Below are 19,090 nucleotides of genomic sequence, written 5' to 3'. Positions count from 1 at the left end.
CCCGCCAATTCGTCTTCTTGTCGCTTTTAGTCTCGCTTCTTAGTTCACCTCGAACGCGTTCGCGATGATCGCACGCCAGCCACCGATCGCGATATAACATAGACCACCCCGTCGCCCCCGACAACCTTCTTCTCTCTTCTTCATCACGGCCCGCCTATCCTTTGTCAATCTCATAGGCAGCCATGTCGACGCCCTCAAGTACCACGCCGGATCCTGGTGCGATGCAGCACGCGCCCACACCGTCCGCTGCCGAGGAGAGCACAATGGACGAAATACCGCGCAGGCAAATGCGAGGCAAGCACATCTGCTCATTCATCACGACTTGATCTAACACAGCTGCACCACAGTCAAAGTACTCTACACATTCGATGACCAGAACAAGTCAAACTGCCTGGCCCGTCTGCCAAGCGTGCTGAACGTGCCTGTCGTGTCGCTGGACGAGACCACCGAAGTGGGAGTCATCGAACTCAAGACCTGCATTCAGGCTATTGTGACTGCAAGGTGGGCCGACTCCTCCGCTTATTGGTTGATTGAAACAGCTTGCTCACTGTCACAGCCCCGAGCTCGTAGCCAAACTAGGCCACGACTACACCGTATACGCTTACGACTTCTCCGAGTACGAAACGCCGCTGGTTGGTCAGGGCATGCTATCATGGATCCTCGCTTCAGCATCGCCGACTCCTAATGCCCCCGCCAAAGATTCCCAAACCATGGTCACTGGTCGCGTGTGCAAGAACATTCTTGGCATCTTTTCGAACGGAATCAAGGAAACCCTGGAGGTCAAACTGAAGCTGGTGCCTGTTCCGACATGCATGCAAAAGGAATATGTCGAGAACATGGAGCGGTACCACAGCCTCAGTCAGCTGATGCCTGAAGGGTTCGATTACAACGCCTGGTCCGACTTTCTCAAGGAGAACCCTGCATTGGGTCACCTGGCCCAACCCAGCCCATACCCCGCACAGCCTTCGCCACGTCCTTCCATTGGTGGTGTTGAGCCCTTTCACCAGATGCTTACTCGCCAAAGCCCGTCACAAGAGCCACCCCGGAACGACTCCTTCTACGATCAGTCGAACATGTCGTTCATGTCTCAGCCGACTAGGGCTTCCAGTCCCGCTATGAGCACTCTCTCATTCCATCACTATCAGTACAATCCACCCTCCCGACCAGCGTCACGGACCTCTGTCAGAAGTGAAGGTGCACAGCCGACTCAGCAGTTCCAGTTTAGCGATCCTTATGTCATCGAGCCACAGGAAGACGGACCTCCGAAGAAGAGGGCACGGATCACGCAGACCACGAGACCGAGGAATACACCGCTCAACGCCCACAATGATTCGCTGCGCGTTACAGCGAGCACAGCGGCATCTGTACGCCTACTCAAGCCTTCTCTCAGCAATTCAGGCGCCGCTTCAGATATGGTGCCCCGTGCGCCAACGCCTCGCCCCGGTGAAAAGTTTAGTCAACGAGGATCACGCCGCCCACCCGCCCCTAGTGCTTTAAGACATGGATCCATGGATGGAGGACGACCATACGTGTCTCCGTATGAGAGTAGCGTCTTCTCAGACAATGCGATGGAGTCTGCAGATGAAAGAGATGGAAGCCCAGGAGATACTCCGATGCCGTCATCCCCGCCAATCGCACCAGTCCGAACCACATCGCCCGATGCCTCAAGCCCTGACCTCCCAACACAACCTCCAAACGATTCCGGTTTCGTTAGCGACATGCCGGCTAGTCGGGACGGCGATAGTATGGATTTTGAAAGGCTTTGGAATGGACAATCCCAGGATCATCGTCGCGAATCTGTCACACAGCCAGTCACTCAGAGCATTGAGATGGACATGACAGCTCATACTTTTGATTTCGACACCATGGACCAGGACATTTTCAACTCAGTCTATTTCCAAGGAAACGACGCAAATGATGACAGTGATCTGATCGCAAGGCTATCCATGGTACAGCAGGATGATAACCTCGGGGATAAAAACGCTTTACAGAAGTCACGAGCTACGGTATCGACAGCCGGTTCGCCGGATGGCATGATGTCGCATATCTCCCCGACTGCGGAGAGTGAAGCGCAAGTCTACAGTCGCTCTGCAACCCCAAACCTCCCGCCGAAGCAAACTAAGCCGTCTAAGCCGAGAGGACTACCAAGGTCACACACATGGTCTGGAGCAGAGCCTATGTCTGATGCGCCCACGCCCTCGGAGTGTGGCTACCCACGAAGTGGATCCGGCGCGAAGAGGAAGAGGGTTATCAAAGACCGGCTGGACGCAGCTATTCGGAAAGGCGAAATGCCACCACACTGTGTGAACTGCGGAGAGATCGACACAGTCACATGGAGAAAGGCCTACACACGCGTAGAGAATGGCACACCTAAGGACATTGAGCTGTCTACCGATACTGCTAGCACCGACATCATCGCATACGAAGTGATTGAATCATCCTCTGAGGACGCTGAGCCAAAGTACCGTATCTTCAAGAACAACTTGACACGCGAAGACAAGGACATCATGGCTGCGAAGTCTTCTGAGGCATTTGAAGAACTCAACCTCTGTAACCCGTGCGGACTCTGGCTTATCAAGAAGTTTTCGATGAGGCCGCAGAAGGTATGGGATCGCGCTGCGCGTCTCGCCAACCGCAAAAGGCAGCAGAAGGCGGGGTCACGCTCCAAGTCTATGACTGGTGGTGATGATCTCATGTCCGACGCCATCATGCCAGAGTCTGACGCTGCTATGCCAGCTGAGCAAGATCAAGCTGCTTCATCCATCGACAGGCCCGTTGATGGAACAATGGCACCGCCAGCTGTCGCACCCAGCAGGGGTGAGCTCGACCCTGAAGAAGCTAAAGCTGCCTTCGAGCGAGCCATTGAGTCAAGCCCCGCTGGCGTTAGAGGGAGCAAAACTTCTCCTATTGACATTGACCAAGACCTTACACCGAAACCTACAAGGCGGCTGCTTTTCCCATCACCTAGGAAACAAGGTCGGCGTAAGACGCTAGCCGACCCACCTCCAGCCCCCGTCGCTGCGACTCCAATTGCCACCCCAATGTATGTCCCTGACGATGACGCACCCAAGAAGCCCCGTTGCCAGCGATGCAAGGAGCTTAAGAGAGGCTGTGACCGCGAACGACCGTGCGGACGTTGCGCGAACGCTGGTATAGGACACGATGGCTGCATTCCGTGCGAGTCAAAGACTATGTGGTACTTCAAGCAGCCAGTGGCGCAAGTGGCCATCGTCGACCAAGAAAATCCGGACAAGGAGAACTGCCCACCACCCCCTGCCGCAGAGACAGACGATCTTGCCCACCTTTTCGAAGACCCCGCTTCTCGGAAACCTACGCCGAAGAGCACGCCTAAGAGGGACCAGATCGCCCAAGATCCTCTAAAGACCCCTACTCCAAGCACGCGCAAACGTGTTGCTCTGACGCCGAGACGAGGTGCAGGGAACGGAGATGCGCCTTCAACGCCATCCCGCAATATCCTGAGTCCTCGTGTCACCCGTTCGACAACAGCTGCACCTGACACACCATTCACCCGTCAGCTCAATGCACTTCTATCCGACCACCCGATCTCTTCGCCTTCCCAGACTATCGACTTCTCGGCTTTTCCCACATTTACAACACCCGGTCGCAGTGATGCTCAGTTTAGCGAGTTCCTGGCTGATGACTTTCTGTCCAGTGACATGCCTGTGAGCAGCTCGCCGTCGAAGAACGGCTCACTCGGACTGGGCTTTGACCTCTACGAAGACCCCAACACTTCTACTGTGGGTCTGTGGAGTGGCGATAACATATTCGACAACGAGACCATGATGTTGGACATGGAAAACGGCTCTAAACGCGGAAGTGTTGACGGAAATGCCAGTCCGGATGCCTCTGCATTACTCAAGATGAACGTCGGTGGCATGACTGTCGACTTCGCCGCCATGATCGAGGAAGTCGTCGGCGCTGCCAACAAGGAGGCAGATATCAACGAAGTCACGAGCAAAATCCTAGACGCTAGTATCAAGCTTGAGCCCAAGAGCCCAGAGGACGAGAGGGAGGATATGGGGAAAACACCCGAAGAGCCCACGGTTTGAGGCTGAGGGACATTCACGGCGTTCACGATTCTGCATACCCCTTGTCACACTTTGTGACTTTACCGGCGTTTAGCGATTTGCAATAACACGGCACGAACACACGAGGAATGATTCGATTTTTGTATAATAGTCCATAGATGGTTCCGCAAGCCTTGCTTCAAGCAGGCAGGCTGCGAACGAGCAACGAGCGTGGAACGCGCGTCTTTATATACCCAATGAATAGTTTAGATCAGACACTTTTGCTTTTCTTCATCGGAGTGTACATGTCATCTGAACTGCTGGCTCGCATGGTGCGAGGGCAGTACCGAATAGTCACCCCTTGTGCTTCGAAAGCATTCTCAACCTCTTTTAAAACCTCCGAAAATGCCCCCCACAATTTCGATTTGCGTGTGGTGTGTCTCAACACACGTACGTCTTTGAGTAGGGGATACTTCTGCGCACAGTCCATAGCTAGACTCATGAGTGCAGCCTTCGGACACCTAAAGTACGGCCATGTCGGTTCGTACATGTCGAGGTCAAGCCGACGTAGACCAGGCGGAAGGAAGTTGAAGATTTCGTGCTGTTGCCGGTCCGGGTTCGTTGTTTCGTCGCGATACAGAGTAACTATATCGGTTCTGAGGTACTCAAGGTTGCGGACTTGTTCCAAGCGTAGGCATCCTGCCGCAGCTGTATTGTATATGTTGGGCTCGTGCGACAGGTTGGTCTGTAGAGTGAGGCTCTTCAACGATTCGGAATGCTCCATGATAGCTCCAAGTAGGGTAGGATAGTGTAACGCTGGTACTCCGTATCCGTTGTGTTCGTAGATGGCTCTGCTTATTGAGGGTTCGGTTCTGGTTCCGGCGAACGTCAAGCTGAAGTCTTTGAGGTTCTTGATAGAGCGCAGAATCATGGCGACATGCTTCGAGTGGATAGCGCTATTCTCAATGTGGAGAACCTCGATAGGTGAGCTTCGAGGGGGGAGCTTTGCAAGCTGTGCGCATCGTGCCAAGGAGGGATTCATCGGTCGAACAACTCCGTGATTGAATCTGTCCTTATCCACAAGCTCGCCTTTGAAGCTCAATGTACGTAGAGCTGGTAATCGAAGGGCATATAAAAGCGCTTCCAAGTCGATGTCTTGATGGCCAAATCGTAGCGTACGTATGTTGGCGAAGCGCTCAACAAGTCTGGCATCGGGGTATCGCCTCAGCGTGGACCATAGAGATGGCCCGTATCTGCCGTCGCTCATGCGAAATCGGAAATCCGTGTCCATAATTTCCAGGGCTTCTACCCGTGGAGTGAGCACCAAGACTAGAGCTAGTGCGGAACATTTATCCCTCCAGTCGCTAGACTTCCAGTGCGACGGGATATTGGATATGTTGAATACCCGTGCGAGATTTGGTGTCCTCAACGGACCCGACAGCGCTCCGTACCATTTGGGAGTCTCGCTTGGCTTCTTGTCCCAGACGAGTCGCTTGATGTGTGTGACTAGAGTGGGATCGTCCTCTAGACGCTGAACGAGCTTTCTGCAACGAAAGTGATCGGTCTTGATGGTTTTGTAGAGGTAAGACTCTGTGAGTCGATTGAACTGACGGCTGGTAGCGGATAGAGAGAGGAGAGTCTGTGTGGTGCCGGGGACGTATTCTTCATCGATGCCGGAGCCGACTTCGTCTAGGATTCCGCAAAGGAGTTCTTCGGGAAAATCGCTCAGGCTGCACTCAGACAGCTTGGAGTTCGACATGATGAAGGAACAGGGGTTCTGTTCTTGACTGCTTGAGATTGCGGATGTATTATGGCAGTTTTGCTTAGTGGTGGTGACTGAGAGAGGGGTTTGTGAGTTGTGAGATGAATAGGTATGAAGTAGAAGTAGAGAGTATTTATAGGGCAAAGTCTCTCACAAAATTATCACATAAATTCTGCTCGCATGACCTACATGAATTTCAAACTTTGGTTGTGTGGTCGGATGCCAAACTGCTGTCTTCTTACTGGCAGTTTGAAGTTCCTATGGAAGCGATGAGGGAAACGTCTGGGATGAATAGACTGCGCCATTAACTCAGACTGCAGCCTGGTCCTAGTTCAGACTAGTCATTAAGAGTGTACTTTGATATACGATACGATTGAATTAGCTTTGGTGTTGTTTGCTGGAGTGTTCGGCGTGTCACCGCAGTACCGTGGTTATGGGAAAGGTCCACCGTGCTGGGCTAAGTCGAAATCCCCTACGAATGACAAGATCCTGTTCATGGCAGACGCTTAATTCTCGGCAGTCAACCAAAGTACATCCTGATACAGGTCGCAGGGTGTGTAAAGTAGGTATGCCCACACGCTAACCTAGGAAAAACCTGAACACCCTAGAGCCTACGTTGACGTTGGGCCACCTACATTGCAGGTCTTTGTCTTGATGTAGTCCGCAGGCCTGTTGAGCTTTTTTCCTCATACCTAGGTATGAGTGCGCAGGTGCCCGGGCAGATCGAACCACGTGATGGCGTTGCCTAATCGCGTTTGGTGACGTAAGTCTTGGCAGGGTACGTGGAGCCTTCCAAGGTTGCGCACACAGACCTTAATCACGACACACAGTCTGAAAGTTGGCACACGCGGGAAACACTTCACGTAATTTTGTTATGACTAATTCTTTTCTTCGAGCGATGGCTTCGAATTGGGCTCTCTATCAAATGCGCTGGAATACATACAATGCGACCGTCATTCGTTCATCATCACCACCTCGTTCTTACTGCGATGATCCACCGGAGATGGTCAGCACTTGACCGTTGACCCAGCCACCGTCCGCTGATGCGAGGAAAGCGACGACCCTCGCAACATCCTCAGGTACTGCGCACCTTCCGAGCGGGCAGTGGTTTGCCATGAGCGTCTCAATCTTCTCCGCTGGCCAGTCAGGCGAACCGCCGGGGATGTAATGCCAGGCGTTCTGTGTGAACATGTCCGACTTGATACCTCCTGGTGCAACACCGTTGACGGTGATGCCACGCTTTCCGAAGTCGGTTGCGAACGCCTTGATGAAACCGATGACGGCCATCTTGGAGGCGTTGTAGAGGGCGTGGTCCTTGACACCGAGAAGACCGGCAGCAATGGAGCTCATGAGGATTATGCGGCCGTTATCCTCGATGTGCTTGTATGCGGTCTGGCCAACGAAGAATTGCGCTCTTGTGTTCAGGTTGAATACGTGGTCGTACTTCTCCTCGCTGATCTCCTCTGTCACGTCCCAGCTCTCGGTTCCTGAGTTGCTCATGACGATGTTGATCTTGCCGAACGCCTTCTTCGCCTCCTCGAATAGTCTGTTGATCTCGCTGACTTTGCTGACATCAGCCTTGATGGCTACGGCTTTGGCACCGTTGTTGAAGCCCTTGATAATTTCGCAGACCTCGTTCGCTGGGCCTTCGGATGAAACGTAGTTAACGATGACGGAGGCGCCGCGCTTGCCGAGCTCGATAGCACAACCCCTTCCAATGCCGCGACCGGCACCGGTGATGAGAGCGACTTGTCCCTCGAGGGAGGCGGTGGGAACGTTGATGACCATTTTGATAGTGTGTTGGTGTTTAGATGATTATGGGTCGGTGGATGATGGGATAGAGAGCTTCAAGGTAGGGAGCTTGAAGATGTTGAGGTGGTGGGTGAAGATGGAATGGGTATACTGATTACCTTTCTCATCTTGCGCTGCCTCTTTATAAACATCTTGAGTGTTCAGTCTCAGCATTGAAACAAATGGTGTTCACGGTATGCGGGCACGGGCGGGGATCCGAAGAAACGAACACCGAAAATAGCTGCTCCAGGGACCTGCGGCTCTACACCTTCGCGCCCGAAGCTCTGGTCGTTTTAGCTGCACACAGCTAAACCTGCCGGTAGACTCTGCACTCCCGTTTCGAAATGTCGTGGATGAAGTGCCGGCTGTCGTGCGGACGTCGGAAGGGGGAGGGGCCATGGTTGACCCCCGAATGAGGGTGTTCAGATCTGCCATGGAGATGCGAGACGATGTCCGGCGTCGCAAGCGCCTCTATTCATACCATCGGTCTTGTTCATAAGTGTTTACACTGCTATCAGGTGCGACGTCGAAGTTCGAGTTTCTTCGCAGCTAAGCTCTGATCGCCGGCACGATGCAGGGCGCATCAGCGGATCTACCCATGGCGCAGGTACCACTGCCAGCTTGACGGACTTTGCCATTGCCCTGCAGCGTTCGCGGACGACGTTTGCGACCGTTCTGTCGAAGAAACGGCGATGCGAAAACAAATATGAAAGCGCAGAGGTGTTGACGCGAAGGATGGGGCGGTGACTGCCTGCCACGGGCTTCGGACTTATTGGTAGCGCACGTCACTGTCTGCCCCTCTGCATCTCCATCTCCAATCCACAACACAGCGTCGCCAGAACCCGCTGCACTGTCCACATAAGCAATCATGCATATTCTTGTAAGTCCGTCGTATCTTACTAAGCCAATGGCAAGTACTGATCGATCTAGGTCACCAACGACGATGGCCCACCATCAGACCAGTCCTCACCCTACGTACACTCGCTGGTGTCAACACTGCAGAAGCATGGACACACCGTTTCAGTCGTCCTTCCACATACACAGAGGTCGTGGATAGGCAAGGCTCATCTTGTGGGCAAGTCGGTATGACACATCACTTCTACTACGCCGCTCGCCATACTCACTGCCACAGATACAACCGACGTATTACCGCCCTGCGCCCCTCCAAACCAACGCCGAAGGTCGTCTTACGAACCATGGCACAACCCATAACTCGCCTCTACCGCCCTCATCCAATGAAGAAGAATGGGTGCTCGTCGACTCCACACCTGCGTCCTGCGTACAGATCGGTCTCTACCACTACTTCTCCGACCGCGGCCCGATCGATCTCGTAGTCAGCGGCCCGAACTACGGTCGCAACAGCACCGCCATCTTCTCTCTATCATCGGGCACAATAGGCGGCGCAATGGAGGCAGCAGTATGCGGCATGAAGTCCATCGCCCTCTCGTACGCGTTCTTCGACCGCAACCACGACGCTAAGATCATCAGCGACGCGAGCGAGCTCAGCGCAAAACTCATACAACACCTGTGGGACAACTGGGACACAAACACACACCTCTACACAGTCAATGTACCGTTAGTAGAGAACGTGGGAGAGCGCAAGATCCTCTGGACGAACATGCTGCAGAACTCGTGGAAGAGCGGAAGCTGTTTCCAGGTCGTCGAGGTGCCCTCCGAAGCAGACGACACACCATCAGACATCGAGGGCCAGATCCGCAAGCAAGAGGAGAAGTTTGGCAAGAAGGAGCTGAAGGCGAACTCAGAGATACAGGGCGGTGCGTCTGGCACGGACAGTGGACGAGAGACGCCTTCGGGCCAGGCGCACATGCGGTATACACACAAGCACTTCAAGTGGGCACCGACTTTCAAGGATGTATATGAGAGTGTTGAGGCTAGCGAGCCGGGCAACGATGGATGGGCGGTTGCGCAGGGATACACGAGTGTGACTCCGTTACGCGCGAACTTTATGCACGTGAACGGTTTTGAGGGAGAGATCAAGCTGGGTGGTGGCTCGTCGTAGACTGGGGTGCCTGATGACAGTCAATCGAAACTGAATATGTGAGTATCTCTGTACAAGCAGAGGCCGCTCAGACCCTAGAGTCACCTTTTTGTGTCATAGCTATGAGTACACAGGCCAGTCATATCATCGGCGCAGTCAGTGCGGAATTCTCAACATCAAGCAATGCAGCATCACTCTTCCCTCATACGAGTACTTCAAAAAGACATACATTGAAATAGCTAAAGCTTTTAGCAACCGAGGGATACCGGTCTTCACGATATGACAGATGAGCCGCAGAAAACCCACCTGAACAGGGCTCGGGAGCTTACGAAACGTGCCTTGGACGAGTGTAACAAAACCTTGGGCCACTTCGATAAGACTGAGACCGCGAAGTTTGTTCCCCAAGAGCTCAAGAGGGACATCCTGTATACGAACCCAGCACGTGTCAGTCTAGAGGAGGAGTTCAATTGTTTTGCAAGTTGGGCAAAAGACACAGGACTGCACCAGTACGAAGCGAATTCGCCGAAGCACGACTTTTGCCATTTTCCCTCGTTCACAAAATCATCGATTACCGGCTGGCTCGAAGCCATGGAACACACGCTACACATCATGAACTCGATCCTTAAATCTAAGGAAAACTCCTGGATAGAAGGTCCTCACAGACCCCGGCGGCCTGACCCAAATTTGATAGGGTTGCTGGGCCTGCACATTAATGAGTTCAGATACATCGTCGTTAATTTGGAAACATCAGTCGACGCAGAAGACAAATCTGACCTCAGGAGATACAATGCAAGCCCCAGTGTCAAGACACTCTTCCGAAGCTGTTTGGCCGGATATGTGACAGTCATTAATGGTTTCAACGGAGCGAACGAGCGCCTGCAAGAAAAGCTGTTACCCGGCTGTATCGAAGGCGTGCGTAACGACTTCATCAAATGGGCTCGTGAGGTCGGAGTTCTTGAGGATGAGAGCCCTCTGGAAACCAAACTCCTGGCTACCGAAAAGATTTGGAGTCGAATTCACTTCACTGATCATTTTATCACCATCGAATCGACCTTGGACGCCATGTCTGAGTTGCTGTTAGAGAAACCTATCTCGCAGGATGATCTTCGGGCAGCGGGCTTAGACAAGGAGTCGATGTTGAACGCTAGCCGCACAGAACGTGCAGAAAAGCTGAAAGAGCGAATAGCGGTACTCGACGAATGCAACAAGTCTCTTGCGAGAGATACGAAGAATCTCAGTGAGAGGTCTATCGGAGCGCAGAGCGCTGGGGCGAGAGCGAAGGACAATATTGCAGCAGATACTTGACGATGAAGTGAGGGTGTGGTAGCGACGAGAGGGTATTCGATGGCGGTAGTAGTGGAAATATACAGCGATCAAGCCTGTATCAATGAATTACTGCCTGGTATGTCGGACCATGCGGGCGAATATGACGGAGAGATAAGTCAGATATGACAAGATCTCTGGATCATTTCTGAATGAGTCTATGGTGCTCTCAGAGTCACGCTTCTGATTCGCGACGATTGAGCAGAGACTGGTCATACATACTTACTGCACAGTCATTGTAGGTATTTCAGAAGATGAATAGCAGCATAGACTTTCCGCTCTCACCCTTCCTTCCGAGATCCTTCTACTACGGCATGCATTCAGCAAGTACAACAAATCAATACATATGACAAAGATGAGGATAACGGTGAGTACCGATACGAAGCTGGAGAGGACGTTAAGTTAACATCTCCAACGACAAAGACAACGATTCCGAAGAACAGGCCCGAGCCGACTTCGAGCGAGATGTTCGGTCAGCTGGGTGCGGTCAACAAGAAGCTTGAAGATTGGATCGATGCGAACCTCACTCCCACGACGATGTATAAGCGCTGCCTAGCCGCCTACGGGAAGGTGTGGAGCAATATCGACGACCTGGATAAGCCGATAAATAGCGAACCGGCACTCGAAGCTACTGGACGCCTGTGTAAGGATCTAATCACATGGGCGGAAATAACCGGAGTATGTTCGGAAGACAAAGTCTCTATCAACTACAACACTTGCGCAAGTCCCAGATTGAGAAAGCAGGTCTTAAATCATGTCTTAAAGCCACTTCATAACATCGAAGCTGCGCTCAAAACGATGGCCGAAATCGCGCAAGAAACGGCCGCCCCAGGAGGACTGCTGGCCTCAGAACTAGACTTGGGACCGGACTCAGGATCGGCCCGTGTCCCTACGACAAAATACGGTTCTTTAAGCTACCCAGATTCACAGAAAATAAGGCTCACACGAGAGAGCCGAAAGCTTGTCTACAACCAGAGTCTTCTTTCAATCTAGATGACGCGCAGAAATGGTCCGCCGAACCAGGTGCCTCCTGAAGCCTTCACGCACGGAGCAAATGGAAGCGTCTCCATGGATTAGTTCAGGCCGAATGCGGCGGGTACGGCGAGCTGGCGAAACGATACAGCGGATCGTCATCGGCGGAAGGCTTAAGATCTAGTAAAGGATCATGGTTAATCGACACATTGGTACTACTTGGAATGGTTCAGGTATCGACTGGAAAACGGCTGCAGGTAATTCAAATATACGTTAGTTGATCTGGGAGAGATATTAAACTAGACAGACGTGCATCGGAGGATGATGCCGCACATGACAGCTATAGACTGGTCAGCCTCAGACTGTTATTTTCTGATTCATGCTCATTAGTTACTATGTGAATCTTTCGAAACAGTCACGTCTAACGATCCGAGAAATAACGATGCGGGTATCTGTGGTTCGCCTCTACTCTGAGCTATGGTGGTCTGGAGTCGGAGTCACCATACTGATCCATGAGCTGATGAGTCTGCGTAACAGTCATACGATTGGAACAGTCACAGCATGTATTTAAGGAGATGAGAAGCAAGCAAACTCTTCACTTCAATCAAAACTTCCGAAAGGCAACCCTCTGCCTCCTCGATATACGGGCCACCGAACCAAACTGATATACGATATGGCAGAAGCAGCAGACCTGGATCGTCATACTGCCGAAGCAACTACTGCTTTAACATCATCTGATTCTGATTCCGATGCTGGGGGAAAAGAGCAGGACTTGGCCGTACGAAAAGTCCGTCTATTTACTCGACATCGTTTGGAAGTGTACAAATACGATATCCGAGATCCTCTCAGACGCGCCAGCAAGCAATTCCAAGGTCGGAAACGTGCACCGAAGATCATTGAGACAGAGTACTCCCGTTTTCGAGGATGGGCAAAAGACGCAAACGTGTACAAGTTCCCACCAAAAGCAACACAGAAGAGATCAACCACCATAAGGTGGCTCACGCCAAAAGAAGACTACCGCAACCTTGATCCACATCAACAAAAAGTGGTCGACCGATGCGTAAAAGATATGTACGAAGCCCTGGAAAAGATGGCCAAACTCGTCAGAGAGAAGCGGAAGTCCTCAAGAAGTAGAGCTCATCAAGGTTGGCCCTTGAAGCTAGTGGGAAGCCCTGTCTTCCTCGGAAACTTCCGTGAATTGCAGTCAAAGATTGATGAGTTGGAGCGATTAGTCAGCCTCGGTGAGCCTGGCAATCAGATAAACACTTCAGCTTACACTATGAAGACGATGTATGTAAGTTGCATTACTGCATACACCTCGGCCCTTGAGAGCATCAGCAAATCAGAGGACCAGCAGGAGCATGGATCGTTCGATCATCTTTACCGGGAGCGTGATTGCTTGGAAAAATGGGCGATGAATGCCGGAGTACTCAAAGAAAACGAGGCCTCTTTCGACTATAGACTTCGCGGGGGCCCTGAATTACAGCACCAGATTATAGACATACTCCACCAAATGGTAAATACTGTGGCTTGGATAGAGGCAATTGTACAACAAACCGCCGTTTTCGATGACGGTCTATCGTTCTCAGAGTCAGACTCGAGATCGGGTCCGCGATCGGTCAATTCATCAGTACAACAAGACCAGACTTCACGGGCGGAGACAGAGCGCAAAGAGAGCCTGAAGTTACTCAATGACAACAATTGTTATCTTTGGTATATTTGGTACTCATTTCGAGATAACGAGGGGTTTGAGGATGAAGTGCCCTCCAAAGCCTGGGCGCATGACGAGAATGCGGCTGCACTTTTGCCTCCACGACGTGCCGCAGTGGTAGACCTCGCTAGAGATCTTACCGAGAGTTGTATCTGGCAATATTGGCAGATCGTGTACCACTTCGATGAACCTGATGGTTGTTTCAAGATAAGAGAGTTGCCACCTGGAAGTACCTGGTGCAGAGACAACGAAGCATTAAAAGAATGGGCAAAGAAAGCAAGACTTCGTGGATACCACAAGGACTCTCCAAAACGCAACAACCAAGAAGGTTTGGAGTATGACTTCTGCAATGCAAGATTTGAGGACCAACTCTCGATAATCGAGTATCTCAAGCATATGCAGTATAGGCTAATTCGTCTGCTCGAGGAGCGGCAGTCCAACGATGGAACACAAGAAGACTTGCATCCCAATTTATCGTCAACACCGAAATCGTGGGGGACTGTGTGCAATTTTGGACGGGAAATTAAGACCTTGGAGCGATTGATTCAGCCAAGCAATACCCCCAGCGGCCTGGAAGGCGATGCTTGCCGTACTATCGAAACATATTATCAAACATGCTTGGAAGCGTACGCAGTAGCTATTGACCACCTGAACAGGGCTGAGGAACGAACTAAGCAGAAATTATCATCACCCGAAGCTATTCAGCATGAACTTCGCGATCTAGAAAGCTGGGCTCTTGACACCGGACTTCTTTCGCAGGGTAAATACTCTCTCGAGTACAGATTGATGTACACGAAGGGCAACAAAGCATGCGAAGACGTTTGCCAAAAGCTCCGAAAGATCGAAGCGATGTTGCAGGAGATGGTTCCATTGATTACGGGAGAGCGTATCCCAGGGGAAGACCAGGAACTATCAGACTCGGACACCGACTCGCATTCCAACTCAGCGACAGAACTACAACAGTATGTCAATTCCCTTGCTAGCCGCAACGAGGATTTGAAGGGAGTGACAGACGCGTACGGGCTTGGTAGTTGCACCAAACCGGTGTCGTCTCCGGATGACACTCCAGCATATGGTCAGAGCCGTTACACGGATCCTGTCACTGACGAACCTGTTATCATGAAGGGATTGGAGGACTTGGAAATAGGAACTGAGGAGGGCACGGCATCCATTTAACGAAGGAAGGCATGCCACTCAAGCGGAATCCACAGTGGAGTTAGTAGTATAATCTAGTGATACTCCATGTATGATATGAACATCTCTCATTGGCGACTTTCATGCATGCGAAACGCTCGAGATGGAGCTCAAAGCGGTTGATGACTCGTCACAATCTCATGCTGTGATTCATGTCTTACCAGTCACTACATGAGTCTTGATGAACAGTCATGACAACTGCTTCAAAAGGCCAGAAGCGATACACATTTACTTCAGTTCCTCATACCCACCTCTTTACCAGCCGGGTCTACAGCGAGAAATCAAACACCTGCCTTCAAAGCAGCAGCTTCATTCCGGCACGTTGAATATCGACACCATCGCGGGGTTGACTCAGACCGAGATATCCAGCATGCCAACAAACATTTCGGAAGACAAAGGCCACGCGCCATCATCCGGCCAAGTCACTAAAATACCGGAGAAAGCCAGCACAAGTGCCATTATCGAAATGCTTTGCAAAAATCGCCTCAGCGAGTTCGAACGCGTGACCAAACAACTCAAAGTGGCGACGGAGCTTAAAAAGAAGACCAGACTACGGGAATTTGTTAAAGCTCAACACTGGACTTTTCACTTCTGGGTGGAGCGAAACAAGTCCTTCTTACAAAAGAACACCTCTGTCAAGGACACGAATCGAAGTCCTTGTATACCTCCAGAGCCTTCTCTGGCCAAAAGACGACGACAAAATCGAGCCCGAGTGCGACTTCAAATCATGAACGCACTCGAATGGATTGGCTCGCCGTTGAGCGAGATCTCTGAGATACTTGATGGACGTCCTCAATGGGAGGATAGGCAGTCTTGGGATTCGGACTCGGACTCGGGATCAACTTTAGTCGATGGTGGCAGGTTCGAATCAGAGATTGAGGTGCATGTAAAAAACCTGGAGCGTTTCAACAATATCCTTTTGCTATGGACGAAGATGATTGGAGACGAAGGGCCGGCTGTAAAAGGTATGGGCGCGGTTATTCAGGCTGATCGCGATGTGATGATTGACGAAGGATTGGAGACAAAGGTTCCAGCTAAAAAAAGCGCCTGCGCGATTGTCGAAAGCGGCCGTGATAGGTCCACTGATCAAGAATCGGGGGCAAAGGGCCCAGCTAAAAAAAGCGCTGGCGTGGAAGCTCCAACACAATTGAGTCAAGCCGATGAAGATGCTTCCACTGTCGTTACAGGTACTGATAGCGAGTCTCCCGACAAGGTACCGAGGCAAAGAGCTGACGTGAAAAAGGCGATGACGCAAAAATTCCGAAGCATCATTCCAAAGGACTCAACCAAGGGACGAAGACCGGGCTGAAGAAGGCCGTTGTACAGATGTTGAGAAAGCTCCTGAAGAGGATCTCGGGGAAGAAGCGGTCGGAGCGGAATGCTCACTCAAAGGATGGTTGAGAAGGGTCATAACCTAGAGTCGCAAGCGACCATCTGCTGCCCGGTTATGACTAGTTCAATCTACTGCTATGACGCGTGTCTCATCAGTCACTCATGCTGTGAGTCGTAGCGAACAGTGACTGTGCATGAATATAAAAGTCCAAAACCTATACACGTTCATTGCTTTCCTCATCTTCATCCCTCGACCAGCGAAATCTGTATTGAGAACTCAAACATACGTCTTGCGAACAAGAAACTCGACAAAATCTCGTAGCTCCTCTCGCAGAAAAGAACAGCATGGCAACGGAGCAGTCAGGGAGCGGAACACATGCCCCGCCGACCTGTCAAGCAGACAAAGAGCCCACGATGAATATCGAAGACGTTACTATCGAAAAGCTTACTGAGAGGTGCCGGAAAGTCTCCTTTAAAGTCACTCACCGAATACTCGCCATCTCTTACAGAATTCCATCATCCGACGACAAGTACACAAGCATAATTGCGGCGTCTGGGTCTGTCAGGAATCAGCATGACATCCTAGTCGGTTGGGCCCTTCGAAACGGTCTAATTAGACTGAACAAAGGCTCACGCGAGGACCGCGGGAAACCTAAGCCGAACGACCTATCAAAGAACTTACTGGTAAATCTCAAGAAGGGTGACGAGATAAGAGATTCGCTTCAAGGTATCGAAACGACTTTGGGCGAGATGTCTGAGATCCTGGAATTCTTGACACGAAGATATGGAGCAGACGGAAGTACACCGGCTCCAGATACTGGTGATCAGGAAACGGGGCTCCAGCTCTGGAAGCACGTGGTACAACTAGCTTGTTATAATAAAAAACTCTTACAGTGCACGAAGACACTTGGAGATCCGGGTCCACCTCAAACACACCTTTACAAAGTTCTAGAGAACGATGAAGACAAGGATTTCGGTAAAGAAGTGGTCGCGGAGAACTCTCACTCTGCGACCGGAGCTATCGAAGAAACGAAAGAAACCGCGAAGGTCGATATCGTAGCACTTGCTCAAACTTGCAAATCCGGCTACGACAAGGTCATTCGAGTCCTCAAAGACGCGAACGAGGAGATAGAAGAGAGTGAAACTGTCAGAAGAATCGGAGTGCAGGGCTGGATCTTGGATAAGTGGATAAAGCAGTACCAGAGGAAGCTTCTACGAGACGAAAATCCTCTCCATAAGATGCTCCTCAGGTACCCCGGAGCTAGCGAAGCACGGTTAGAATGGGTCCAAGAAAACAAGCACCGAGTGGAAAACAAGCTGGCGGTGGCACTTCGAGATATCGACAAGATCTTGGGCGAGATATCGAAGGTCCTAGCGGGAAGTACATCATCCAGAGAAATACCGACTTCAGAATCAGACGCGGAGTCAGACAGTAGTAGCACAAAGTACGACCCAGAGCTCGAAGCGCTGATAGATTCACTTGTTGAGAACAACAAAATTCTCTGGGATGAACATTGAAGCGGCTGATCGGGTCCGATTAAAGAAGGCGCATGCGCTGATGTCGGAATCGACTATAATGAGGCATATTGTAATGATAGTCGTGGTATAGAAATTTCAATTCAAAGTCTCACAATTACCTCCTGGTATATGCTGGGGTATCAAAATGCTTCCAGTACGCCGTGGTCTCAATGCCGTGAGCCCACCCATGTCCTGCAATGCCGTGCAAGTGCTATCCAGTGCTGCAGTTCCGTAGACCAACGCCATGTGTGCATATTCGATTACTACTCGAAATTGAAGAAGGCGTCGTCGAATTGCGACTGTTCGGGATTTTCGTACTCTTCCATATTGAAGAGGTCCTCGAGGTTGTCCGTGGTCATCGTGTCCATCATCTCGTCGTTGGTGGTAGTGATGGGCTCTTCCTTCTTCTCCTCCACCGGCGGCTGTTCGGCGGGTTTGGGTTCCTCGGCCTTTGCAGGCTCGGGCTCTGGTTCTGCGGGCTTTGCAGCTGTCGCATTATCGCTCGTATTCGCGGTCGCGTCGGTATTCATATCTAAGCCTGGCAGGTCTGCCATGGTGAAGTCAATGTCCATGGCCGAGGCTTCGTTCGCACCGTCGTCGCTGTCCTTGGCGAAATCCTCGAGACCGCGTAGTAGCGAGGGTCCGTCGTTGCCGTCATCGAGGTTGAAGTCCATGTCGCCCGAGGTATCCATCATGTCGTGATGCGGGTTGTCGCCCGATGTGTCCATCGCGTCGCCGAACATGGCATCGAAGTCGAACTCGGACTCTTGCGCGTTGCCGGTGGTGGGCGTGCCGTCGAAGAGGGGGTCTTTCGGGGGCTCGACGTCGGTCTCGATGGGCGGCGGCGGCGGTGCTTTCGCGTCTTTCGCGTCGTCTTCTTTCTTCGGAGGTTCTTCTGCCTCGGGCTCCTTTGCGCTCGCTGCCTCGGGCGCCTGTTCTGGTTGCGACACGGCTGGCTCGGGCGCTGCTGGTGTCGCAACCTTTTCCACCTTCACCGGCTCTTCCTCGACTGGAGCGGGTACGTTCTTCGCCTCTGCTGCCAGTCGCGCCTTCTCGACCTCGTGCTGCTTCGCTGCGGCCTCCTTCTTCTTTCGGTCCTGCTTGAGCAGCGCCATGTCGCGGCGCAGAACGGTCTGCGCGAGGCGGACCTCGTTCTCGAGCTCGTCGAGCGCATCGTGAAAGCGCTCAGTAGCAGAGGGCACGACCTTTTGCAGCTGCTGCCTCATGCGCCCGGTGCCGCCGCCCGCCTGCTCCTCTTTGAGAAAGCGCCCAGAATGGAGGAACTATGGATGTTAGCATGATCGCAGTGGAAGACACGTGACACGACATACCACAGCATTGAGCATGCTCTGGAGCATGTCCAGGTGCTGAGTGGAGTTTACGGCGGTGGCCATGATGCGCATGCAGGTGCTAGGCAAAGGTACGGCCGTGTGTCAGTGATGGGTTCGGCGCGGGACCTC

General features: G+C 51.9%; 8 protein-coding genes across 8 annotated transcripts; 5 read left to right on the top strand and 3 right to left on the bottom strand.

Annotated features, from left to right (window-relative positions):
* Positions 1-182: 182 nt before the first annotated feature.
* On the top strand, positions 183-4,070 carry J4E79_001574 (uncharacterized protein; the record flags this gene model as incomplete). The annotated part of the gene is made up of 3 exons (XM_049350483.1): positions 183-294; positions 348-501; positions 557-4,070. The coding sequence occupies 3 exons, from the start codon at positions 183-185 to the stop codon at positions 4,068-4,070; spliced, it is 3,780 nt and encodes a 1,259-aa protein (XP_049215642.1).
* A 229-nt stretch (positions 4,071-4,299) lies between these two features.
* J4E79_001573 (uncharacterized protein) lies at positions 4,300-5,787 on the bottom strand (the record flags this gene model as incomplete). The annotated part of the gene is made up of 1 exon (XM_049350482.1): positions 4,300-5,787. The coding sequence occupies one exon, from the start codon at positions 5,785-5,787 to the stop codon at positions 4,300-4,302; it is 1,488 nt and encodes a 495-aa protein (XP_049215641.1).
* Positions 5,788-6,771: 984 nt separating this feature from the next.
* Positions 6,772-7,578, bottom strand: ARP2_1 (Arp2/3 complex subunit, actin nucleation center; the record flags this gene model as incomplete). Its single annotated transcript, XM_049350481.1, has 1 exon — positions 6,772-7,578. One exon carries the CDS (start codon positions 7,576-7,578, stop codon positions 6,772-6,774), a length of 807 nt encoding a protein of 268 aa, XP_049215640.1.
* An 871-nt stretch (positions 7,579-8,449) lies between these two features.
* J4E79_001571 (uncharacterized protein) lies at positions 8,450-9,601 on the top strand (the record flags this gene model as incomplete). The annotated part of the gene is made up of 3 exons (XM_049350480.1): positions 8,450-8,461; positions 8,512-8,664; positions 8,714-9,601. 3 exons carry the CDS (start codon positions 8,450-8,452, stop codon positions 9,599-9,601), a joined length of 1,053 nt encoding a protein of 350 aa, XP_049215639.1.
* A 258-nt stretch (positions 9,602-9,859) lies between these two features.
* J4E79_001570 (uncharacterized protein) lies at positions 9,860-10,885 on the top strand (the record flags this gene model as incomplete). Its single annotated transcript, XM_049350479.1, has 2 exons — positions 9,860-10,232; positions 10,272-10,885. 2 exons carry the CDS (start codon positions 9,860-9,862, stop codon positions 10,883-10,885), a joined length of 987 nt encoding a protein of 328 aa, XP_049215638.1.
* Positions 10,886-14,200: 3,315 nt separating this feature from the next.
* On the top strand, positions 14,201-14,762 carry J4E79_001569 (uncharacterized protein; the record flags this gene model as incomplete). The annotated part of the gene is made up of 2 exons (XM_049350478.1): positions 14,201-14,212; positions 14,265-14,762. The coding sequence occupies 2 exons, from the start codon at positions 14,201-14,203 to the stop codon at positions 14,760-14,762; spliced, it is 510 nt and encodes a 169-aa protein (XP_049215637.1).
* A 1,695-nt stretch (positions 14,763-16,457) lies between these two features.
* Positions 16,458-17,630, top strand: J4E79_001568 (uncharacterized protein; the record flags this gene model as incomplete). The annotated part of the gene is made up of 1 exon (XM_049350477.1): positions 16,458-17,630. One exon carries the CDS (start codon positions 16,458-16,460, stop codon positions 17,628-17,630), a length of 1,173 nt encoding a protein of 390 aa, XP_049215636.1.
* A 263-nt stretch (positions 17,631-17,893) lies between these two features.
* Positions 17,894-19,024, bottom strand: J4E79_001567 (uncharacterized protein; the record flags this gene model as incomplete). The annotated part of the gene is made up of 2 exons (XM_049350476.1): positions 17,894-18,913; positions 18,962-19,024. 2 exons carry the CDS (start codon positions 19,022-19,024, stop codon positions 17,894-17,896), a joined length of 1,083 nt encoding a protein of 360 aa, XP_049215635.1.
* Positions 19,025-19,090: the final 66 nt, after the last annotated feature.

This window comes from Alternaria viburni (genome assembly GCF_023758015.1).
Source record: "Alternaria viburni strain BMP 2772 chromosome Unknown scaffold_2, whole genome shotgun sequence".
NCBI classification, from domain to species: Eukaryota; Fungi; Ascomycota; class Dothideomycetes; order Pleosporales; family Pleosporaceae; genus Alternaria; species Alternaria viburni.
The sequence above is the reverse complement of the archived record's forward strand: the minus strand, read 5'-3'. Positions and strand labels throughout refer to the sequence as shown.